The 26,475-nt window shown below is 40.1% G+C and overlaps 1 protein-coding gene across 1 annotated transcript in view; it reads right to left on the bottom strand.

Annotated features, from left to right (window-relative positions):
- Positions 1–26,475, bottom strand: part of kcnh3 (potassium voltage-gated channel, subfamily H (eag-related), member 3) — a 192,494-nt gene that overhangs the window by 24,828 nt on the left and 141,191 nt on the right. Inside the window, exons 3-7 of the mRNA XM_005933361.3 lie at positions 19,256–19,390; positions 14,916–15,055; positions 10,973–11,225; positions 7,008–7,165; positions 5,264–5,465 (exon numbers count right to left, since the gene is read on the bottom strand). Of these exons, the coding sequence (XP_005933423.1) occupies positions 5,264–5,465; positions 7,008–7,165; positions 10,973–11,225; positions 14,916–15,055; positions 19,256–19,390 (888 nt within the window). The remainder of the gene's footprint in view (positions 1–5,263; positions 5,466–7,007; positions 7,166–10,972; positions 11,226–14,915; positions 15,056–19,255; positions 19,391–26,475) is intronic.

Below are 26,475 nucleotides of genomic sequence, written 5' to 3'. Positions count from 1 at the left end.
GCAGCAAAAGTGTTCAAGTGTAGCTTATCAGCCGCTGTCCAAGGTCCTGATTTCCCCTCACCTTCAAGCAGAGCAGACTGAAGTGGCTGAACCAAATCAAAAGTTGTCCTTCTAATCTGGGAACACTGACAAAATCTTTGACAAAAAGTATATATATATGTATATATATACACACATATATATATATGGCTCAAAAGCGACTCGGCTACAAAGGCCAAAAGGAAGTAAAAGGAAGGAGGAAATCGATAAATGAATGTAAGGGGAAGGAGAAAGGAAGTGAAGGATAAATTATTGAAAAAAAAGCATTTGCAAGTGGATGAGTGGACCAGTGAAACCCAGCTGAGCCGCTGACAGCAGAATCGAAAGAAAGAAATACAGCAAGACAGGGAATATAAATAATACAACATGGATGCATCTATTCATTGATCTCTGGCATCACACGAAATCATGAAAAGAAGCTTTGACCTTCTGTGTGTGTGTGTTTGTGTCTGCGTGTGTGTGTGTGTGTGTGTTGGTTGTCAGGCAGGGAGACCAGCCTGTCAGAGTAAATAAGCAGAAGTGACAATTGAGCTGTGAGCAGAGTCTCAGAGAGGCAGCTAAAACAACCACATTAGAGGATTTAACACCTGAGTAGTTTCCTAATTACTTTGTCATTAGCTCAACTTAACCTCTGCCAAACTGGGGGAATGGTAAGACATTACTTTGCATGCATAAGTATTTTTACCACATGGAAAGGAACATGGAAGCCATTACTATCATAAGCCTAGGTAGTGGATATCTTTTGACTTCCTTATTGTTGTGTTTATTGTAACCAGTTGACATGCATACAAGGACAAGTGTTTGTTTGTTCTTCAGCCAAGATTCTGAATGAGGAATATAAGTGGAGCCTTTCTGGTGGAAACAAAAATGTTCAATTAGAGCTTATCAGCCACTGTCCAAGGTCCTGATTTCCTCTCACCTTCTACCAGAGCTGACAGAACTAGTGAGCTGTCTGTGGTCCTGAACTTCTGTCTCCTACCCAGTCAAAAGCTGCCTTTCCACTCTGGGAACTTTATCCTTTTGGTGGGAACTTCATCCTTTCAATCTTGAGTCTTTTAAGCTGCAAGTTGGAGTGCTGCGGGACAGATTAGTTCCAGCACAGCACTCATCATCCTTGGGCTGTTCCATACGTTTTCCTTATGCAACCACTATTAGCAGCTGCTCACCCTGGATGTGCCCATGTCTTGGAGATGCCCAGTCTGGCCATAACCATGTGGCCCTTGGTCAATGTCAAGCAACATCAGCAGACTGAGATCCACCGAGAGAGAATGACGGATCAAGTTAACACTAAAATGTCTGGTCTTATCACTATGTGTCATTAAAGGAGTTACAGCAGGACAGACATTGTGATTTTTCTAGTGGCTGTTGAGACCATAGACAGTATAAAATATCATACATTATGGTAAATGGACCACTTTATAAAGCATGCTTCATTCAAGTGCTTTCTATGTAACACTCACATAGATTCATGCTCTGATGGTGCATCAGAGCATGAGCCACAGCTCCTGAGCCACAGCTAGCCCAAAATAAAAAGAAGACTCTTGGCTCCATACGCAGCATGTTATAGTGTATGTGTGGTTCTGGTCTGGGACCTCATTACCAGAAGAGCAGAATGAAAAATAACTGCTGGTGACAGCTTTGCAAGTACCTAACTGAAATTTTAGCACATTTAGTACAACATCCTGAAAGGGTGCAACATTTAGCTCCCATAGGACCTAAATTAATTCATCACAAGCTTCTTCTAAAACCTATAGACTTCTCTGAAGCATATAGCATACTCTCTGCCAACCCATATCATCATCCTTGTTTTCTGTAAACTAGCTTTTGTTTGTGTGTGTGGTGACTGCTGCTCCACCTCAGGCTATAGGGACAGACATGGCTCAACTGTCCCTCAATTATTGAGAGAGTTGCAAACAAAAAGTGGGGGTTTCCTAAATTCCAGCTGACTGACTGACAGAGTAATCCAGTGTATGTACATGCTGATACCAGTGCTCTATTGTGAATCACAGTTGGTGTCACATAAAGGTCAGACTGACAGACTCTGTCTGTCTGAATAGTGAGTGGAGAGGCTGATGACATGAACTGACCATAATGTTACTGTTTGTCCTTATGCTGAAAAGATAAGTGCAGGTAGGTTGGTAAGAATCACTCAGAAAGATGGGAGGGAGGAAGAAATGAGAAAATGAGGATAATACTAACCAGAGCAAGGTCCCCAGCCTCGAAAACCTGCCAGTTTGCAGGATTTTATACATTATGTCTGTTTGTGTGTGTCTGTGTGATGCTTAGAAAACAAAACGAAAGACACACACACACACACACACACACACACAACTCGGTCTTTGCCCCCAGTCAGAGTTGGAAAAATTACAGTTTGATCCCCTTACCCTTGGAAACTGCCAGTCTGTCTGTACATCTTCACAAGTTTATCAGATTGCAAGCCGGGGTTTCACGTCGCCCGTGGGATTCAAGTTTCTGTGTCTTATTAAAAGCATCGGTCGTGCTGAAAACGAAGGCACACGCAGTCGTATTTCTGCATAACTGCCTCTGTGCCTTTCTTCCTAATACAATATTACTGTTATTGCTTTACAATGGATAGGTATACTTTGGAGCAAGACAAGTTAGGTGAGTGCTCAAATAGTTAAAGTTGAATGAGGATGAATTTAGATTTTTCTTTGTCATTACTGCAAAGTGGATAAACAATGAGACAAGATCTTATTTAAATTTCCATTTGGGAAGCCTAGAATAATCTCCTGAGGACAGTGCTTACAGTGTAATTGAGTAGAGCACAATTGTCATTATGTGTGTGAAACATGTAATGACAGTTAAAAACTGTCACTGAAAGCTCTCCACAAACAGGAAATGGGCCGTTAACTTGCTTCAGGGAGAATTTTTCCAGCCTGATTAACACCATGGCATCAAGTGAATATTATCATAAAAGCAGCTTCCCTGTCTGAGATAAAGAATAAATATACTTTATCTTTCTTGTACAACGTTAAAATTAGAGGATTCCATGTCTGCTGGTTACCCTAGTACAGAGACAGCTAGCCTGCCTCTGCCTACCCAAGGCAACTGTCAGTGGTTAGTGTTACAAACAGCTAAATGTAAAGGCTTAAGACATTGGATGGCTGTGGCTCAGGAGGTACAGCAGGTCATTTTCTATTGGGAGGATTGGTGGTTTGACCCATGGCTGCTCCAGTGTTCATCAGAGTGAAAAGGGTAGTCAGAAAGTACTGAGCTGGGAAATGGACTGCTTCTTCTATAGTGCTTTTTCTCAACAACATACAACATGCCTCAGTTACCCATTCATTTATGCACTTTTTTTCTACATTTAAAAGCTTTCTGCCTAACATTCGCACTCTGATGGATGCTTCGCGGGGAAATTCTGGGTTAGTATCTCGCCCAAGAATATTTGCAGACTGGAACAGCCAGGTTTCAATTTGCAAAGCTGGACCTCATCACACCACAGATCTAAATAAGACCCTTGCGCTGATGTTTGTGAGAAGGCGCAACAGTTTGGATGATAAACGGACTGGTTCTTGCATAGCACTGTTCTACTCTATCTGAGCACACGAAGCACTTTACACAACTTGCCTCATTCACAAACGTGCGCACAAGCAATTTTTTTCTATGCTGTTTCTGACATTTACTTCATACTCTGATGGATGCATCAGAGAGCAACATGGGGTTAGTATCTTGCCAAAGAATATTTGGCAGACTGGGATCAAACCACCAACCTTCCAGTTAGTAAGTGACCTGCTCTACCACCTAAGCCACAGCCACTACTACACTATGTAGCGCATGAGTAGAAAAGCACTGTAACAACCAGTTTACCATCTACAGATGCAGGAACCGTTCTTTACAATTACCAATACAGTTTGCTTTTTCATATCTCTGTTTTTCTGAGTATATATCTTTGAGCTTGCTCATCTTGTTGCAGTAATATTCTATTTTTAATACATGGCTGTAACATCACACCCTCAACTTACCATCAAAGGTATGTGTAAACAAATGCACACTAATGGAACAATTATTAAGTACGGTTGGGTTGGACCACTTTTGCCTTCAGAACTTGTCTCTTCATGGCATAGGCTCAGTAACGACCTGGAGGTATTCCTCTGAGAGTTTGATTCATGTTGACATGACAACATGACACACAGATGCTGAAGATTTCTTGGTTGCACATCCACTGAGATCTGGTGACTGGTGATTGCTGGTGATTGCATTTATATAGTGCTTTTCGAGACCCAAAAAAGCGCTTTCCACTATTCATTCACGCTCACATTGGTGGAGGCAAGCTACAGTTGTAGCCACAGCTGGCAGATTGACAGAAGTGAGGATGCCATATCGCGCCATCAGCCCCTCTGCCCAACACCAGTAGGCAGTAGGTGAAGTGTCTTGCCCAAGGACACAACGACCAATCCGGGGCTCGAACCGGCAACCTTCCGATTATAAGACAAACAGCCAACTCTTGAGCCACGATCGCCCCGAGTACTTTAAACAATTCCGTGATGTGAAAGACTAATGACTGTTATGAGAAACACTTGTTTACAGTTCTTGCTATCAGGAGTGGCACAATCAGTTATCAGTTATTATGTTTAAGGGGTAATTACCTTTTTACTTAGGGCCAGGTAGGTTTGGATAACGTTGCTTCCTTAATAAGTCATAATTTAAAAGTGCATTTTGTATACACTTGTGTTATCTTTGTGTAATATTAAAATGTATTTGATGATCTGTGACTGTGACAAATCTAGTAAAATACAAGAAATCAGGAAGAGCACCAATACTTTTTTTTCACAGCACTGCACATGTTTCTAAAGCCCAATCACTGTGGTAATCTCTGCGAAGTCCCTTTGCTCTGTGTTTTTCATACATCAACACTAAAAGTAAAATTGCATGTGGGTCCCCATTAGGATAAAGGATTGTGTGAGTGTGTGGGACTCTACCCTTAGGCTCATATTGTTAACTAGTCATGCATTATTATTTTTTAATAAATCTAACAAGTACTATGTGATACATTACGGTTTTTTGAATAACGACCCCAACACTCACAATCGTGACATAACTAGTTGAACAAGTCAGGAAGTCCAATGAAATTTAATAGAGTAGAAGTACAAAGTAATACAACACAGAAACGTACACCTAACACAAAAATTAAACTTGAGTAAAACAGTGACTGAGTTAATCTACACAGATGCTTTCTAGAGATGAAAAAGGGCGAACTAACCTATGTCTGATGATCCTTGGCTCTCAATCTCCCTTCGACCTATGAAGTACCAGACACACGCCATCCAGTGGGCCAGCAGGGCGAACATGGACATCAGCAGGGTCAAGACCACAGCACTGTACTGTGAGTAGCGCTCCAGCTTCTGCAGCAGCCGCAGTAACCGAAGAAGCCGGACTGTCTTCAACAGGTGGACGCCAAAGTACTGCACAGAGATACAGGCAATCTCAGCGCTCTGGCAATATTTCATTCACTGTATTTCTTAAATCAAATGAATCATTAAGAAAGGTTGATACTCAGTAATGTGGGATACTGTATATAATACACATCATTTATTCAAACAGTTGGTAGTTTTACTCAAAAGTTGGAGCTTTAATGGATTCACTCACATGAAATCAAACATTTTTAATCCATCCATCCATTCGCTTCCACTTATCCTTTTCAGGGTTGCTGGAGCCTATCCCAGCTGTCATAGGGCGAGAGGCGGGGTACACCCTGGACAGGTTGCCAGTCTGTCACAGGGCCAACACACAGGGACAGACAACCATTCACACTCACATTCAATTTGGATTATCCAATTAACCTATCCCCACAAGTTGCATGTCTTTGGACGGTGGGAGGAAGCCGGAGTACCCGGAGGGAACCCACACAAACACGGGGAGAACATGCAAACTCCACACAGAAAGACCCCGGCCTGATGGTGGAATTGAACTCAGGACCTTCTTGCTGTGAGGCAACAGTGCTAACCACCGTGCCACCGTGCTGCCCACATTTTTAATCCTTATATACAAATATATATATGTATATATGTGCGTGTGTAATCAGTTCATCTTTTTTTGTTTGTGAGACATGCAGTGTGTGGACCGTCATGAGACATGTTGATGTGGTGAATTCACATGGGAGCTTGTTACATTATGCATTCATGTTCCCTTTAAAAACAAAGCTCACTTCCTTCACCGTGTTAGTGCTGAAAATGAATGGAAACTGAACACATGTCAATATTCAAATATTTAACTTTACTATTGGGGTTTAAATTAGGGCTGCTCAATTAATTGAATTTTAATCTCGATTACGATCTGGGCTTTCAACGATCATTAAAAATGACTGAGCCGATTATTAGCCCCTCCCTCCTGCTTTACTCTTGCGCTGCTCCGTGTGGCAAATCGAGCGCACCTCTCTGCGTTTCAAACGTGTCACAACAATTAAGAGGACCCGAGGGAAGCTCGGAAAGCTAAGCAGAAGTTATTTGGAGAGGAGAGTGACGGCCGTTGATTGAAAAGAGAGGTAAAAAAAACTTCAGTGGTGTGGAAACATTATGGGTTCGCGGAGTCAGACGTGGATCAAGTAGACACAGTGTGTAAACTTTGCTACAGTGTCGTAGCTGCACCACAGAGCAACACTGCAAAGTTCACTAAACATAGATGTTTACATTTTTCATTTATTTTTTATATTGCAAACATTTGCACTGTTATCAGTATTTGCACACTATTTTATATTATTTTTTGACAATCTTTAAAGTCATTATTCAATACATTGTTATTGTTAAATAAATATCGTCAAATAATCGAGATCTCAATTTCAGTGAAAATAATCGTGATTATCATTTTTGCCATAATCGAGCAGCCCTAGTTTAAATTATGTAGGCTGATTTGTCACACTGTTTGATTCTCAGTTCTGGTGGTGTGGTCACACACAAATGTCAACAGACAGAAACACACACACACAGTAAGACACAGGGGAGACTCACCACGCTGACATTGAAAGCATACAGCAGGTCAAAGGGCAGGGCGGCAATGAGATCAACAAAGAGCCAGGTGGTGACGTAGTGAACGCAGATGGAGCGGGCGTCGTAGACGACCTGACCCGACGTGCTCACAAATGTAGTTCGAAAGTTCAGCAATATGTCTGCAGAGGACAACAACAACAACAACAGCAGCAATCAAGTGTCACTTAAATTACAGTGATGCATGGTAAACGCACAGCTACTTTTCAATGAGTCATATACACACAGCATGCATGGGTTACTTTAAATAAAAATAACAACACAGTATTAAAAAACAATTTATGCACTTTTTTTCCAAAGGGGTATCTTTGCTGGGACGTCAGCAACAACCAGTTGTTGCTACCTGATGTTAAAAGCTCCGTTCCCCTTTATTGTGAGCAAAAATCACTTTTAGTTTACAGTGGAGTTGAGAGCTAGTCCAGAATCAATGTGGCTCTATAGCCCCAAATGTAAATGTCTTGGGGTAAAGATACTTTTATGGTAGTTTTCATCATGTTTTTGAAATAAAAGTGTGTTGATACAGTTTGAGATGCTTCCATTACAGGGATAGGTTTTTTTTAACACACCAGATTCAGATGGTCATTAGTTGTTCATTTTTAAAGGTACAGTTTTTAAAACACCACCACTATATGTCCGGTTTTATACCCCTCACAGTTCAAGTGCATAATCCATCTATAGTGGATTAAAGACATAAATAGCCACACCCAGCATTTCCTCCTAACAGCCGAGGGTGGCTGGCAGGTTTGTGTGTCAAAACATTTTTGCGCACAATATATTTTCACATATTTAAACAATATCATAACTTGGCAATAAATCAGGAATAAAAAACAGACCAATAATTTGCAGTATTTTCTCAAGTTTAACCCCAGAGTCACCTCTGTCTGCTGTTCATCTGCAGTTAGTGTAGGCTGTCAGTCTGCTGTTACCTCAGGTGTTAATACACTAAGGAGGCTGTAAAACAGGTAGATGAGTAACTGAAGCTCACCTCTGACTGATAAAGTAGCTCTAATATTGTTGGACTTGGATGCTTAATGAATAAACTCTCATGCAATGTGAGAATATAATCAGACTGTTTATTAGAGGGATCCATCCAGCTACTATAGGGCGGGAGGTGGGTACACCCTGGACAAATTGCCAGTCTGTAACAGAGGTCTAAAAAAATAAAAACATGATATAGTATATAGTATATATATAGTTATTGCTTGTTTTCAATTTAGACAAATTACTCATAAGATATTTGTGAAAGCTAAATTGCTTAAGCTTAATTGAACGGACATCAGCAAAGTGCAATAGAAACTAGCTCACTCTCTCGGGGTAAGTGATTTTCTAGCTGTAGGGCATTTTGAACAACCAGGGGAATTTCAAGATGGTTTCTGATGACTTGCTTCCAGAACAACCACAACATACAGCTAAACGCAGCAACTGCACCACCCAGTCCTTCAAAGTATGATATGATCCTATTCAAAGAGCCAAGGCTTTGAAGCTTGCTGAAAAAAAAACAGACGAGGACAACACGACAATAAAAAAAGACAAACAGTCATGATTAGCTCTTCAATGTTTGCTCTATGATTTTAATTTTACTGCATGGTATTAAGGAACGAAATGAATGAATAAAAGGTGTCCCGGCAGACTATTTCAATCCACTATTGTTTGCTGGTGAATGTATCAATAAATAGGCACGGCCTATTAGTCCTAATAAATGGGATATCGACTGACAGGAGTCAGACATTTAACTGCGGGTGGCTCGTGTAATTTCATTACGAAAGTTTATTGATGGAGAGCTTGTGTTCACTCTTTCCCATTAACACAAATCGTCCGCTGAAGAGCACTCATGTAAGTTTCCTGCAGTTAGGGTGGACATGACCGAGGACAAAGAGGCCTGTTGTTTTCTGGGAAATGACTTAACAATCAGATGTAATGGCTTATTGTGGAATGGCTCATATCCTTTTCCCTGCAACATTCATCATTAAAAACTTGAACAGAACTTTTATAATGAGAACTTCTATTAGGAGTCACATGCCTATCAGACAAAGGCTGTTTGACTAACTTCCCATCAGCAGACAGTTGATATAATCAAAAAGAATTTTGCAACAGTTACACTGCCAGTAAAACGTTCTTTGCACACCCACTCATTCAGGCCATTTTCTTTTTGTTTCTAAACACTTGAAGAGATTTCTTAAGCTGGCCTAATGGTTTTTTCCTCATTTGCTGTTACAATTGTTCATATTGAATTTGAATTTATTGAATTTATTGAACAAGGCCAGAGTTTCAAAAATGTTCAAGTATCCCAAAAGCTCAGACTTCACTTTTATTTTCACAAAATTTTGTTTATTTTCTTTGATTTTTATAATGTCAAAGAGAGAGAGCACAACCCCAATACGGTCGTCTCATGCACACAGCTCTGAGTGTGTACACAGCACGCCTACTCAACTTTTTTACTCAACTAAAAGTTGAGCTCACAATGATTTCTACTGTGGGCTCCAGTAGATTTTCTTAGTGTACAGCTGACCTGTGCTGCTGCTGCTACTCTTACTGCTCTTTGTGGGTGAATGAATTCAATAAGATGTAAGCAGATGAGCTATCTTGGCTGATTTCCATCCTCTATACGTGCAGTATGCTGTTTATATGCTGCCTTTACATGAGAAAGAATAAAGTTGGTTAAAAGGTGGAAGTTAGTGAGTAACACCAGCTTAAATTTAAATTCGTGTCAACTCACGCTGACGAAGAACACGTCAGCTGCTGTGCACCAGTGCATTACTGTAAACTGACCACAGCTGATACCTGTCACTTTAAAGCATCACTCCATTTATAAATCAGTCCGTTTGTAGAGGATGAACTGAAGGCCTGCGCCAAGGCCCAGTAAAAGATAAATGTGAATAATGCAAAGCTATGCTAGCAGAGGCAGCAAATAAAGCTACAGAGCTGATAATGAGGATACTAGGTAGTTCATACAACAGGTGGCAGTTTTCAGCAGTCCACTGGTGGTATTTATTTGTAGTTTAAGCCTCTGCTCTGCTGTGTCAAGGTATTTTTTTGGTATACAGGAAACAGAGCTCAACTGCTATTGTATTAATTCATATTATGGCAAGTCCATCGTTACTTTATCAATTTAGGTCAGGACAGAAGAACTCTTAAACTTTCTTCCAGAATGATCAGTTGCTGTAACGACACAGACTCTCATGAAGACAAAAGGAAGACTACCAGCTCCCTTTGCTGCAGAGTTACCAGCCTCAGAATCAAATCAACAATTAACAGCCTCTCATATTCATCAGTGGCCTCATTAATGCTTGACAGACTCTAGGCAGCACACACATTTTATTTTATTAGCTTTTTGGAAGAGACTGGGAATCAGGCCATTAAGCTTATAAGGCTACTAAGAAAACCACGGCTGAGGGAGACCAGGAAACACAAGGAATGGAAACGAGACCAGTGGAAGTCTAGACTCTTGTCCAAAAAATTCAGTGTGAGCTTCTTGATTTAAGATGCTGCATTTTATGAGATACAGCAAGTGTCAATAGAAGATTGAGGCAAAGCTCTGAAAGACTGTGGAAAGACTTTGCTGGAGATTGTTGGAGATGTTTTCAAAATTCAAAGCACAACTTAACCCCTACAACCTCCACAACACCCTACTGAGACACAGTTTCTTGTCTAGTTTGAGTGAGACCACCATCATTTTTCAGGAGCAAAATGAGCCAAAAACACATTTCTTTTGACCAAGAAGCAGACTGACAGAGGGACGAGTTAGACTACAGAGTGAAGGAAAAGTCCTCAGCATTTGTTAAACAATGGTACAAAACATTCAGGTTTCATTTTCTTGGTTCCTACTTTCTAGGTGTGTCCAGTCTTTCTAAGACTTCTTGCTAAAGGAAACAAGTTCTATGGATGGTTAGAAGAAAGCACCAACATGAGAAGACGGCACACTGTCTTACCTAAAATGAAGAGGATCTCGACGAGGATGTCGCTGACGCTGGGCGGGCTGCGTGAGGCGCTGCCTTCATCCCGCCCTCCCCCGACCGTGAAACACACGTTATAGGGCACAGTGACGGCCACGTAGAAAGTCGCCAGCAGAATTAACCAATCCCAGCCGGCCTTGAAGGTTCCATAGTGGAGCAGGATGAAGCGAGATTTCTGAATGGCTGCTACTTTGTATTCCGGGATTGGAGGCTTCTCCCCAAACATGTTCTGGATTGAGAGGGAGACAGATGTCAACAGCTCTCTCGTTTCAGGTTTTTACATCTCTCTCGTTGTCCCTCTGCCGGGCCACGATAACACGGCCCTGTGCACACACTTATCGAGCCACTTCAAGCTTCGAAAGCTCACACTGTGCAGAGGCGTTATAAAAATCCACAGGAGTGGAGATTTCAGATTCATTCCACTCGATATAACAGTGCAGCCATGAAAACAGTTTCAACCATTCATAAGTGGGTTATTGCTTTTGCAGAGTTTAAGTAAAGTCTACCAAAGTCTACCAACACTGACAAAATGGTTTTCCCAGCACTAAGAAAGAAGAAGAAATGTGGGACCACTGGTTCCAAGCATTAACTCTCACACCTGTGAAATATGTTTTTATGAAAAAGAATCTTATTTGTAATTCATTCATTTCCTTTGGAATCAGGAAGATTAACCAAAGAACTCATTTTGTTTCCTGTGTGAGGTTCTCTGCACTCAAGTAAAAATCTGACGTAGCTGTACTTTCAGTTTATCCAGTTCATGGAACTATAAGCCTGAGTTGTTATGATTACCATGATTTTTGCATGTCCAGCATAAACCATTTATGAACTGTACAGACAGGCATTTAGTCTGAAATACAAATGATACTGTTTCATTTTTCTAATGGGATTGTTGTTTTGTTGGGTTTGTTTAATGAGCTCCATCAATGTAAATGTTTTTTGTATTCTGGACTATTTTTATGTGAGAAAGTCAACACGTAATGGAAAAAATGATTTGTCTTAAAGCAAATAATGAGCAAATCAGGAATCACCTGGTAGCTGATAATCTGTTCATTAGTGAAATTTAGAGTAGATGTTTATTTACTGGCAGTGAGATTTTTATATTAGTGAATCACTGGGTAAAGTTTAGCTCAATATTATCTGATCTAACTCATACATCCATTAATTCCTGATTGACTCTGCAGACACTAAACATTACTGATTACATAGAGCCTGAATCATTTCTTTGATTACTTTACTTAATTAAAGAGTCATTCTTTGGGTAATGGTGAGATTCTCATTAAGTAATAAAGACCTACTGAGTAAGAACTGGGTGCTTCACAACATGAACCTCCCATAAGATATTTTTTTATGTCCTGACTGCTTATTTTAGCCTGGGTCAGGAGTCATTAGAGTTTCTAGATCATTAGCTATCACGTGATTCCTCGTTTGCTTCTCAGTTTTTGTACACAAGTTATGAATTTCCCTCTTTTGAGAAGTTAAAAAAGCAAATAATGATCGCCTGGGTTGGTGGTCATTGAACATGCAGGGTGCAAACTGCATTGCTCTGCATGTTTCCTGATCACTGACATCAGCTAAATGTAGATCTGCTTTACCATGGAGTAAACCAAAACCAAGCATAGTCCTCTTGTCCTTCACGCCATCTGTCAGGGTGTGCGCTGCCCGCTGGACTGCAGCAGACCTACAGAGAGGTCAGCTCACTAACACACAGCCATAATCATCATCTCCTGTGATGCCAGGTCTGAGCAGTAATGATAATTTCCCTTCTCTTGGCTCTCCTTCATCTTTCCTGCTTGGCTTCTCATGTCTTTTGTATAGTCTCGCTTATTCTCTCACCCTAAGAGAGTCTCCCAGACTTGTTCTCCTAAAACCTAAAGAAGAATTATGGATTTAATCAACTGGTCCCTTAACAAAACTGACAACTCTGGGCTTGGCAGAGCCTGATTGTCCTGCGGAGACGTTTGCTGCTGGATACTCGATGGTCGGATGCATCGTGTGTCTGACGACACTCTCGATGGAGGAGATTGAACGACAGCTACCAATTTGGAACCATAATAACAGAGTTCTGGCTGATTGGAGCTGGCTTGGACCTGGCTTATCGAAGAACAAGAAGCAGCTACAGTTGTTCAAAATCCCACAAGGCTGGCCGACATGATAGACAGCAGGGCTGTGTGTACTCAGACTGTGTTTATTTGAACGCAATATGGATATGATCTTGGAGAAGCTCATGGCTCTGCTATATGGATAACATCTTGAAGAAGAACAACAGGAATTGAGAGACCTGGTGACCAGTGACGGACATTAGACCAACTGTAAAATTGGAAGCAGTTTGTTCGCACTAACCAAAACAACTACCATCTTCATCTCATGCAGGCCTCCTGACTCCAGCTGGATACTCAAGGCAAAAGCTGACGGGAATAACAATTCTCCTTTAGATAACAAGACTGTGTTGTGACTTTCTCCCTCCTCATTCAGGGTCGCCCGTGTCGACCAAAGATTGTTGACTTTTGCCTAACCGGGTTAAGGGACACTTTCTCTCGGCTAAACATGGAACACACACACTCTCACATGCACACATATGCATGTACACTGACACAGACCTACACTCACTCTTATGTCTTCTACGTTGTGAGATGTGCTGATTCATGTGCTGAGGTGTTTTTTTCTGTTCTCAAACTGATCTCCCTGTTGGAGCTCAGTCTGGGGGGAGTTATTTTTTCTCCTCATCTTTCCTCATGTTGTGCATTTCCCATTGTTATACCTCTCTGACCTGTCTTCCCCATTTGATGTTGTAATGTATGTATGGTCGGAAGGGTAAGATGGCGCTGGCAAAGGTCGGCAGCCTTAACCCAACAAATATCCCACGCGTGGGATTAATAAAGGTTATCTTTATCTTTTGCTTTTTGACACACAATCATTAACTCAAGCTGAAATATTTGGATTGTGTTGTCTCTGTTACTTTAAACCACACACCTGCACCAACAGCCGGGTGCACTGTTTTAACGCTCAACTCTTTTTCAGTCTGAACTCATGCTAAGGCAAATAATACAAGCTACTATGCTATCAGTGGCTTCCCCGTTGTTTAGTTCAGGGACTGCTGTTGCAACTAGGGGAGCAATTAAACTGACTGCCTTTCATCATAATGAGGCAATAACCTTTTTTTTCTCCCATCTCCAGTCTTTGGAGAATCTTTTCATGGCTGCATAACATGTATGTGAATTAAAAGTTTTGCATGAATAAAGTAAACTCATGTTTTTAACTCTGTCACTTCAGTGTCATCACCAGTGCCAAAGTCCCAAGTGTGAAGCTAATGACTGAATGAGAGGCAGTCTGGAGCCAGCCTGGCATACAATAACACTTCCTCTGGCATCCAAACATGTTTCGTTTTTATTCTAATATGAAAAGAATATTCCTGGCCACAAACTTAGCCTGCAGCCAGTGAATTTACATTCCTAAATTTAATGCTTCTCACGTAAACATAGTGGAAATACTGCTAACCCACCCAAGCCCTACGCTTGATCTTTATCCAAAAAACCTCCTCGAATTAGTCAGCAACAGCTCCACACTTCACTGTGTCCACATCGCTGATTGAACAGACTAGAATAACTCACATAAAACTGACATGTAACAAAAACATTTGATGTAAGCAAAGGTAGACATACAGTCAGAGCTATATGCTGTTTAATGAGCATTACAGCGTTGTCCTCATTCTGGGACCTCCACAGCAGACATGGTTAATGGAAAAAAAGAAATACATTAACTAAAAGTTCTTGACTTTGTTAGTGTGCAGCTTGTTTCACATGTAAGGAAACTCCCGACGCTGGCGTGGCAGCTTCATGGGTTGCTGCAAAAAGATGTTAACCACACAGAGAAACCTCAGTCATGTAGATGTAGCTGTAAATATAAAAGGAGAGAAACTCACATTGTTGATCTTGAGCTTGCTCTTGTCTTGTTTCTGCAGGTGTCCTGACAGGTGATAGAGCACAGCTCTGCTGCGGCGCCGATTGGCGTTGAAGCCCGGAGGGCGAGTCACCTGATGCACCTCCAGACCCGTCTCTTCATCTGTGGAGGAGACAGAAACATGCTGAGCTTTGATGCAAGAAACGAGAGGAATTTAAACCAGTTTCTGTCTCATCCGCTGCATGCCAACTAAAGCGCACTCATAGCTCAGAAGTAATGCTTTGACTGCTATCTTTTTATTTGTACGTGTAAGGCTGTGAAAACATAACATAAAGTAAAGAGGTCTGTTTAGGACATGCTCACAGAGTCTGTGAAAAACTAGAAAAGCTGAGATGGACTGATGGAAGGTTGCTTCTTTTTCATATATTGGATAGAATTAACTGTATGGTTAAACATCTTTACACTGACAGAAAGAGAAATTTTGTTGTTTCGCTCTATTTCAGATCAAAGCTAGATGTATGTGGCCCCCGATGAGTTTGACACCCCAGTCCGGGTCCAGGTCAAAGTTTATCTGGGTTAGGGTTTGTTAAGGATTGGATATTAACCCGACCTATAACTCTATATGCGACGCTTATAAGCTCATGAACCGAATGAAGTGTTGTTGAGATACATGAAAAAGGATGAAGCCTTCTTAATGGTACTCCCTGACCTGGATTACAGAATCAATAATATTTACCAAGACCCACCAAGTATCTTATTCATATCATAACTTTCATCATCATCAAAAAAGAGAGAAAAGGACTGAAACCGAGTGTGCTGAGGGCTCAACAGATAGATTAAGAAAAAGATTAAAGGAGTTGTTCTTTGTAAAGCTATTATTCAGATAGAAAATATTTCCTCTATTTCCACTTTTAATGTCCTGTTTCAACTGTTGCCCTGTTCATAACATGATTTATTATAACCATGGCTGGAAAGTGCCCACCCAAGTAACCAAATCATTTTCATTTTCAACAAGCAAATTTGATTTGTACATAATATCTTGGCTGGATTTCAGGCGGTTCAGATAGTGTATGAAGAAAAGCATCTGTGCCTCTTTCCACATATACAGCATGGGGTTATTCAGAGGACCATCACTAACTAACACACACGCACACGCACACACGGCCTTAACAAGGTGTGTGTTTTGTGTCAGAGGGAAGAGCTGCACCAGCACCTGTTTTGACAGATATACAAAAAGAAGGCGTGTTAGCTGGGCAAAAGTGTAGCTGCAGATATTTTTATCCCTAGAAATTTTAATCTGGGGAGTAACTGTTTTTTCCTGAGCTAAATTATTGCTAATTTTAAAGATATCAGCACTCAAGGTCAGAGAAGGGCGAATGAATAATTTTACAGCTGCTAATACAAGTCTCAGAAACGTCTCCTTGAAAGCAGTTTCTGAGACAGAGGATGAATTGAATGCACTTTGTTGCTTAAAGCCGTCAGCCTTTTGCTGTGTTTTCCCCTTCGTGTCTAAAGGACAGTTTGAAGATGAAAATCTCGTCTTTAATGTTTACTCAGCACACAGAAACACTTGTGACATGTTATTCTTCACAATCTTTTGCAAACCCACAGTTCTCATTTTGTTCAAAGTTGACCCTAACCCAGTGGTGAGGCTTCTAACCCGAGCTTTTTGTTACCAAATCCCTCACCAGCAAGGAAAAAGCCCGGCGGCAGCCAGTGGTTCCTCCTCAACCTCTCAGCAGATATACCTATGATGTCAGTTTTTCAGTTACCTCATGTAGAAAATATGGCGTGTGACACCTGACCTTGAGGCCGAGCTCACTGAGCTTCAAACTTGTCGGTGAGTTTGAACAGATACACCTACAGTTGTCGCATTCACAGGAGTCCACGAGGCCCTCCTGTTAGCTTGCCGGGCAGGGTGATGACAGTACCCCATCAGACTGCATTTCTTTAATAAATGATTGTAAAAAGTGAGGCACTTGCTTGCACTGGTAAAAAGAGTGATCCTTTTGTTGAATCCAGCTGAGATTTCCCATCGTTTACATCATTCCTAAAAGGCTACCAGGGTAGCACGTGTCTAAACTTTTCAATAAGATGCTTTAAACTGTTATTGTGATAATTCTTCAGCTCTCTTATACTAGGACTGTGTTAAATGAGCAGTCTACCATCATGAAAATAACTCCCTTTTCTATGACATAGAGAAAATCACATGGATTTCATACAGCAGTGGTGCCACTTCAGAGAAGGTAAGCCCACCATGAAGCATTGCAAACAGCAGCTCTGAAAAGCAATGTTTAAGAAAAAACCCCTCCAACTCTGAATATTTCCACTTCATCTTGAGTGCTCTGATTACTTTTCTTCTGGTCTCCTTAGACGATTGCTATTCATCTCTGAAATTATAGTATATGCTGACAGCATTTACAAGGTTAAAAGGAAGCTTTAGTTCAGTATAAATGTGCTGGATTGCTGTTTTTCATCACACCTTGCAGTGAAATGCAGTACACACACCCGCAAGATATTCACATATTTTACTTTGTACACCTGTTTGAAGCACAGAGAAACATCTCCTGATGCAAGGGTCAATCAATAAAGTTTGCCCTGAGAAAAATACAATTATGCCCCTTTTTAATGGTCAGGTACCAGGTTATGCTGTTGTTTCTATGTTCTTTAAGCACATGGGCAAACAATGAAAGAGAAATGATAGAGGTGGGTTGACCTGCTTTAGGGCAGGTTTCTTGGTTTGTATACATATTCATTATGCAATGCTACAAATTCAGAAGAACCAGATGTTATTATAGAAGCGACAGAAACAAACATAACATATCAGCAGGTTAAGGCATTAAAACTTATTATTCTGTGAGCCACATCACTGTCAGCCACAGTGATCTTCTTTCCATTGATAAAGGACTAATACATTGTATCCTATGCTGAAAGAAGGAAGCACGTTTTCTTAGTATTTAGAGAGATTGTGGCTGATACTGGCTAACCAATATTAGAAAAAACAATTTTAAAATAATCGATGTATGTGCTGATTTGCTTTGACCTCTCCAGCACATTCACGCATGTAAACAAACCAGTGCATGCAAATGAATATGCAGGCTGACCTGATCACCCTTTCCTCCGTTCGATATGTACAACAGTAAAGTGTACAAAGGTAGCATGACCCATACAGCATAACAGTAGTAATGAAATGATTCTTTATGTCGTGAGCAGAGAAAAATGATTCAAAGCTACGGGTATTTATAAGATGTGCTTTTTAATGTCAGTGGACGCTGCACTTGCCAATAACTGATTCCTGTCTGCCTCTAATTAACATGCAAATATTACCTAGTAATTAAAATTGCAGCCTCGCTCTTCACAATTCAGTATTTTCACCAATTCTCAAAATGTGTGCGTAATCTGGTTCTCAATGTACATCTAATACGAGGAAGCCATTAATATTAATGAGTTCAGTACACTGACAGATTCTTAGTGAGATTTACACTGGGGAAATAAGCAATTCAAATTATTAATTGATGCCTTAATTGTTGTTTGCTTGAAATGACAATAACTACAGCGGAACTGAAAAGCTGAAGGGCCAAACGTTCTGCCTGCTTTCACCATTTCCACGGGTGAAGAGTAATTAAAATTAGGATCACACTATGTCACCATAACTAGATAACTGCTGACATGAAATGAAACATAAACATGGGGACATCCCTAACACAGAACAGATATTACTTTATGCAAATTTCATGTTACTTATCGAATACTGCCATTCTACTGGCCTGGGACAGATATTCTCAAGTTGCCTTGAGGCGCTAACCACGGCAATATTACACACCAATAATGAGAAATAATAAAATCCACATGAGGAGGTTGAAGAGTTGAAATCACACTCAATTTACCACTGAGATTACAAAAAATATGAAATCAGAAAAGAATAAGCTTCAATATCAAAATAAAGCATTTTAATTTGTTTGATATTTGGATTTATTAAACTGCTGACGTGGTTCATGCATATGTTATGGCTTGTTGTGTTGTCACTTATTGTTTCCTGCCCTGTTTTCTTATTGTTTTGTTTTAATTGTCTCATGTTTTTACTGACTGTGAAACACTATGGTGAACTTTGTTGTTTTTAATATGTGCTATATAAATACATTTTGATTGATTTGATTGATTGATGTTTGTCTTGGATTAATTAGTTTAGATCTGTCTTTCCTTGTTTATTTTTACATGTTTGTAGAACATAATAAAGAACAATTACAAGGATTTCATAGATTTTCTGGCAAATAAATAAAAATGTCCTTTTGGCAGCCATGCCGCTGTCAAAATTTTGGGCCACGACTGTAGTGCCAGCTGGCGTCTTTTATACAAACTCACCAGTTTCAGGTCCTTGCTCAGGGTCCTGCTCCTTCTTCTTGTCAGTGATGTCTTTGTGGGACACGAGAAAAAGAACCACCTCGCCCTTCTCATTCTTAATTGGTACAATGTCCAGAAGACACCAGAACTTTGTACCTGGAGAGAAAAATAAATGCAAACCTACAATTAATGTGGTCTTTCGTAATACAAAAGTGGAAGCGGTTAAATCTTTTTCTCCAATGTACCAAATGTTTCAGTCCTATACATCACTTTTAACAGACAAAGTCTGTGGAAGTCTTTACTGAACTATTTCTGATGCTCATAAATGTGAGTTATGAATTTATATGTGAGTTTACATTTTAAAGCAAGCGAAACAGTGTCTGACTCATGTTATCTCATTTTTTACATTATTTTAATTTGTTAATTTTCCAATTAGTGGTAAAAAAGTGGCATTAAGCCACCGCAGACTGCTGTTACCTCAATATTAATGATGTGACCAGCAATGTTTAATGTTTAATCTGGCTGCCTACTGCCGTGTACATGCTGCTGAACACAGACTCAGACTCAGAAAAAAAAAACCCTGATGAAATTGGCTTCAGGAGCAGATTACTTTGACATTTTAGACAGACATTTCCTTCCATGTGCAGACACAGAACAGAGCAGGCATCAATCACACTGATTAAGTTAAAAATACCATAAAAGAGGAGCTGGGGTGGACGTGGGTTGCAAAGTTGCATGCAGATGCTCAGGAACTGTGGGTAGGCTGAAGTTGCTTAAATAGCCCTAAAATTATTCATAAGGAATCTATTAAAATGCGAGCCATCATCTAACTTGGACTGAGATCAGCTGATCTGCCTGAACAGGCCCGAAATGAACTAAATAGATGAATTTTGTTAGTTTTGAGTGAAACTACATACCTTCACAACATTAATCTTGCACACTGAAAAATGGTACTTAAGGGTACCTAGTATGTTATTCTCATTTTATACAATATACAAGATCATGTGGTGTGTTTTAGGTTTATATTGTTGTAGTGGAGATATCAAAGATAGTGATTGTCATTTATGCTTAGAAATATATACTCATATACTCTTAGAGTTTTATAATCGATTGCATAATGATAGAGGTCTGATCCTTAGCAGTCTGCAAAGACTCTGTGTGCCTCCCAGAGCACTCTGGCATACACACACATCTTAAGGTCATGAGAGAGGTCGTACCTTCTCTTACTGATTTATGGTATAGGAGGACACCTACTCTGTATCTGTTTAAGTATAAGAGCCCTTTGTTTAGGTGACCGCTGGACTCCTGGCACCAGCACACACACACACACACACACACACACACACACACACACACACACACACACACACACGACACACAGACAAGGTATTCTTTGTTCACATGTATGTCTGTGTAAGATGTGTATGTTTTAACAGGAAGAAACTCCAGCAGAACCAGGCTCAGGGAGGGGCGGGGCCATCTGCTGTGACCGGTTGGGGAGTGAGGAGAAAAGAGCCAGAGATCAATAATAATTAATGGTTAAATACAGAGTGATTTAGAAACCCACTGTGAGTCAAAACCAGGAGTGAAGAAGAAATGTGAGCAAAGTGTAAACTTGCAGCTTTCATTTAAGCAGTTAAACGTTGACTTCTTAGTGTCTTTGTTTTTTTTTAAAGCGTTTGCAGTCAGTAACTGTCTGAACTAGAATCTTAATTTGGTTAAGGTTGACTGACTAACTCACCCATTTAAAAACACTCCATTTGTTGGCCTGAAGGAGCTCTTGGGATGCTTTTGCCATATGAAGTGCCTGAATGTACTATACTGAATGTGAGAGTATAACCCTGTACACCAGCGATCAGGTGGTCAGGTCCTGGTCAGGTCCTGGTGTGATCCCGGTCAGGTAGTATTCTCCAGATCTTTTATCACTCCTTTCCATCCTGATACTCTTATCCTCCCATCAGTCTATCACAAGTTGAAATGTTTGTTTCATCTGTTCAATGAATTTTGTTTTAGAAAAATACATTTTTAAAATGTTTTCTAGCCAACTCTAATCTGGCCTTTCTGTTCTTTACTCTACTGTTCTTTACACTAAAGGTTCAGATCGAGTCCCTCTATATTTTCATACATGAAGGTGTCCTTAAGGTGTCCTTTTTTTCTCATTGTACCCACTGTACCAAAATGTTGATTTAGCCTTTTTTTTTCTTGATTAGGTTTATTCTGTCTTGTCTAACGTTGGCCTCCTTCCCATGGACAAAGCTCTTGTTGACATTTTCCATCAAAAGCAAATTCAGGCTTTTGGACTTACCTCAGACCTAGTCATTAGTCAATTGTTCAATTACTTGTGAGTCTGTGAAAATGGAGAAACTATGTAAAAATATCTGTAATCATAAATGGAGTGTTTTTATCATTTTTGAATTAAAGCTCAAAGACTATCAATCACATCTTAGTTATTACTAATTTAGAATAGAGAAGAGCAGACCTAATTGTATTATGAGAGTATGTTTACACTGCTCTTTCAGCATAGAGGGATTTGCTTTGCCATCTAAACCCTCAGAATACACATGGTGTGTTGAGGTGGTGTGGTGGCCCACAGATAACACACACACCTTCACTACAGAAGAGTCGCCTGGCTGCCTTACCAAGGGCTGTGATCACTGCCAAATATAGACGAAATAGCATAATTAAAGCTGCTTGTCTATGTGTTGAAAGTATGAGAAATGTATTTAAATTCGAGCTAAATCAGTTCTAAAATCAAGTGATCTTAAAAAGTAATCAACACCAGGCTTGGATACATACATGGTAGAAATATCCTAAAAACCACAGCTGGTCTCAAAAATACTGCTCTTCCACCTCAAAAATATTTATGCCCAAAATGATGAATAAGTAATCTGATTACATGTACTGTTGTAAAACATTTTATTCTGTTACCAGTGTTCATACACTTAATCACCAGATCACCACAGAACTGGTCAAATGAAATGTACTTGACTGGTATACATTCAGTTTGTACAAAGCATATGTTCCATAATAATTAATCATTTAAATAAATAAATCTTTAATTTTATATATATTTATAATTTTATATATTACAGTTGTGTTGCTTCATGTCATCCAAGAACCGATTTTTTGAGTACGTAAATCTTTAAAAATGGCCCAAATATGTAATTTATCCTTTTAAAAGCACTTCCTCATGGAGTAATACATATTTGGTTGCCTAGCAACAACGGTGATGAGATTGATGTATGTGGGACTGACTCGAAATAAAACGTGTGTAACATGAACCAGTATACACAGATGGTTCCGATACTTTCAGATAATCTTCACGGGGTTTATTGACAGTAAAACAATAGGTGAATAGTGCATTACCAGCCTTGTCCCTTATATAAGGGTACCAAATAAAACATTTAAGCCCTCTTTGCTGTCACATAAATGCATGAAATCAGGCTAAAACTCGTTGCTTTGGTTTTCTGTTACCCATCTAAAGCTCTGATTTGTGATGTGATGGGCTGCAACTGGTACAGTGCACACTGTTTCCTGGAGCTCTGAGACTTGTGCCAGAATAATAAGGGGATCATGTATGTAAATAATACATTTAAACAAGGAAGAGGATTTCTTCAATAAAAACATAAGCCATATTGAGGCCAGATTTGTCCCTGTTTGACTGGAACACGACAGTAAACAACGGTGTTGGAAACAGCATGTGCTCTCTTCTGTTCTACCTCTGTTTGCCTAACTCGAATGATGATATCAGGATAACTTATAATACAAGTTAGAACATTTTAAAAGTAACAGGTTCTCTTTATGGTTGGAGAGCTGATCATAGAAAATTTGGTCTTTATAGTAAAAAATGAAGTTTGCCAAAAACATTTTTGGCAAATCTGATAGAAGCAAACAATTTTGTGCCAACACACACGGGGCCTATTTGGAAATCACTGAAATGAGAATAATAAATCAACAGCATAAAGAGTGCATGGAAAGCATTAAAGAGGCACTACTGTCTGCTTTTGAGCTCTGCTTTTAATTTGTATTTGTTTAGATTGATCTGTCAAATTGAGTATGAATGCCTATCAACAGCTACCATGCCTCACATCTGATCTCCTCAGAATTATCCACTGAGCCTTCTGATCCATGCAGGGCACGAGGATTTTGAAGAATACCTTGAGGAACTAAAATTGTTAAATCAATAATTTGTCCAAATTATATATAAAACATGTGGACGTCACTGTTATTTTTAACTTCACAGTCAAGCTAAACAGGCAACGATTCAAATATATTAGCAAATAATTATTGACTTGAAAGGAATCATGGCTCCCTCTGCCTCTCACCCTATGACATCAAGGATCGTCTAGGGCAGCGATCCCCAACCTTTTTGTGTTTATGTCCCACAATATTTTCACGGACCGGCCTTTAAGGTATCGCGGATAAATACAAAAAAATAAAACCAGTATCGGTGATCTGACAAAACACCCCACCTATCAAGTAACTTGTTACTGCGCATGTGCACAACTCAAAACGGCCATGATTTCTGTGTTAATAGTACACGCCTATTATTTGATTCTACCCCGATCTCGTGTGTGCAAAAAAAGGTTAGTGTTATATGTTTTACTTCTTTATTACAGTTGATTCTTGTTTTCCTTAAGCTGTTGTCAATTTGTTAACTTTTCAAGCTAACATGCATTGTCACGGACCCGGTTCCGGGGACTCGGGGTCCGTGAGCAGTGTGGACTATTATTATCATTATTATTATTATTATTATTATTTGAGGTGTGTGTCTTCTGCATTGCTGCTGTTCCTGTGCTCCCTGTTTGTGTATTGGCAGGTGTGTGTGGGTGCGGTCGTGATAGGCACTGGTGGGTGTGGCCCTGCCAGCAGACCGGTCACATCCAAGGCTCTTCACACACACCTGGTGCTGATCAAGCCTCGTCGGGGGAGCTACTTTAGAGTGTGGTGGAGCGCTCTCCGGCGGGATCGTTGAGTGACTACCCGTCAGTGTTTTCAGCCAAATCAGTGAGTGCTAGTCTATCGCTGTTTAGTTGTGTGTTAACGGCTGCCTCTGTGGATTTTCCAGCAGGAGTGCGGGAACGGGAGGGCGGCGAGCACACGTATCACGGGAGCGGAGACACGGAGCATGAGCACTGAGGAGAAGACACGGCACGGGAGTTGGAAACGCACGGGGATGTATTGATTGTGTACTATTTACTTCACTGTAAATAAACGCACTGCATTCATCGCACAGAGTCCTGCATTTTGGGTCCTCCTTCCCCACATCCCCCCACATTTGCCCTGGGAAACCATGACATGCGTTTTGTTTTTTGTGCAAAAATACTCCAATTTGGAGTCTCAATTGAAGTCATATTTCAAGTCTTGATTTAGTGCTTCTAAACTTCTGTAAACTGGCGTACAGCGTAAACCTTGTCAATTAATTTTAGTCCTCCTGCAGTTAGTGGACACCACTCTCCGTTGTTATGTCGAAGAAAGTAATATTGCACTACATACTTGTACCTAAATAAATACAAGCAGGAAGCACGTTTTGATTGCGTGATTTGGCCGTCAGAACGTCCTACCTATACATATGTACGATGGAGGCATAAACCACGTAAGGTTTACTATAAATTTACGCTATGGTAGGATGTTTTGACAAAGTAGGATGTTTTGATTTAGACTTATTCACAACACACGGGAAAAGACCCAGGGAAACAGAGTTAACGATAAAAACCGATAAAAATCCAGAAAACCATCCATTTCACACCCGAGCCTCAACTCTCGCGACCTGGTACCAAACGACCAATAATGTACCCCGGGGGTTGGGAACCGCTGATCTAGGGTACCGTTGCTTATTTGCCCATTTGTCTTTGTTTTGGGATTGCTTGAGCAAAATAATTCATATTACCTGAAAAGTGCTTTTATTGCAACACTGATCAGTTTGCAGTTTTGTTTTTCGAAGTTGTTCCCGTCCATTTACTTACCTGTTATTAAAGGGATTACTGAGAAGCTTGGGGTATTTTATGACTATGTGCTCAGTGAATAAATAATCATTATGAAATTGTGCTAAAATTGTGCTTAGAAGAGAATTGTCATGATCTGAGTGAGCCAACTGGATATAAATGTGTTTGTTTTTTTCTTGCTCCTCTGGAGAACTGCTAAAATGTTAATAAGAGCTAGTGAAGAGCGGATAAAAGCACGAAACGCTTCTAATTTGTGACGTGTGCATTTGTGGGAAACAAGTTTTTATAACCTTCTGTTGTTATAGCCTTATATCTCAGAGGAGCAGATGTGTCCTCATCTCCCTGTGCTACTCTTCTATCTATATGTCACCCACTCCCCTTATTATTTATTTGACTGAGCCTTTGCCCCTGTGCCAGCTCACACACACCATTGATTCATTAACAGTTATTGAGTGGATGAATGTCTGGCCTTTCACTAGCTTTGTTTCCCTTAAGATTTTTCATTTCTCTGCTTGGCTGTTGCTCTCCTTCTCTCCTCGGCACACTTTTAATCTTTCATTTCTTCGTTTAGCTAATTGTCATTAGCCAGAATCAGTTGTTTTTAGTTGCTGAGTTTTGACTTCTTAAGACTGTGACAACGAAACAAGTGAGGTGCAAGAAAAAAAGCTCTTTGGTCAGCTAAAATATATTAATACTACCATTTGTACAATCCATTGTAAATAGTAATTTGTCATCTGTTGTTATACCTGTGAAGCTTAAACATACAGTAACTCAGCGTCTACTCAAGAAACCTGCTCTTGATCCTGATATTATTGCAAATTACAGGCCTAACTGAGTTGGGGTTTTTTTCAAAAGTTCTTGAAAAGGTAGTTTACAAGCAATTAATGTCCTTTTTAGAAGAACACTGTATTTTAGAAGTTTTTCAATCTGTTTTTTAAAGCTTTGCATAGTACAAAATCTGCCTTTTTAAGAGTTTTTAATGATGTGTTTTTAGCACCTGACTCAGGTGTGTTATTATCGTGCTTTTAGATTTAACTGCTGCCTTTGATACAGTGGATCATAACATTTTAATTTACTGTTTAGAGCAGTTGGTGGGTGTTAGGAGTGGTTTAGATCCTATTTGGCAGAGCAAACTTTCTCTGTGAAACTTGGTGAGTTTGTATCCTCTGCTGCTGCTTCTCTTCAATGTGGGGTCCCACAGGGTTCAGTTTTAGGCCCCCTTCTTTTCTCCCTATACCTGCAACTAGAGATGGCACGATACCACTTTTTTATGTCCGATACCGATACCGATATCAT

This window comes from Haplochromis burtoni, unplaced genomic scaffold (genome assembly GCF_018398535.1).
Source record: "Haplochromis burtoni strain Fernald_Lab_line unplaced genomic scaffold, NCSU_Asbu1 Contig_165, whole genome shotgun sequence".
Lineage (NCBI taxonomy): Eukaryota > Metazoa > Chordata > Actinopteri > Cichliformes > Cichlidae > Haplochromis > Haplochromis burtoni.
This window is presented reverse-complemented; position numbering and strand designations above follow the sequence as displayed.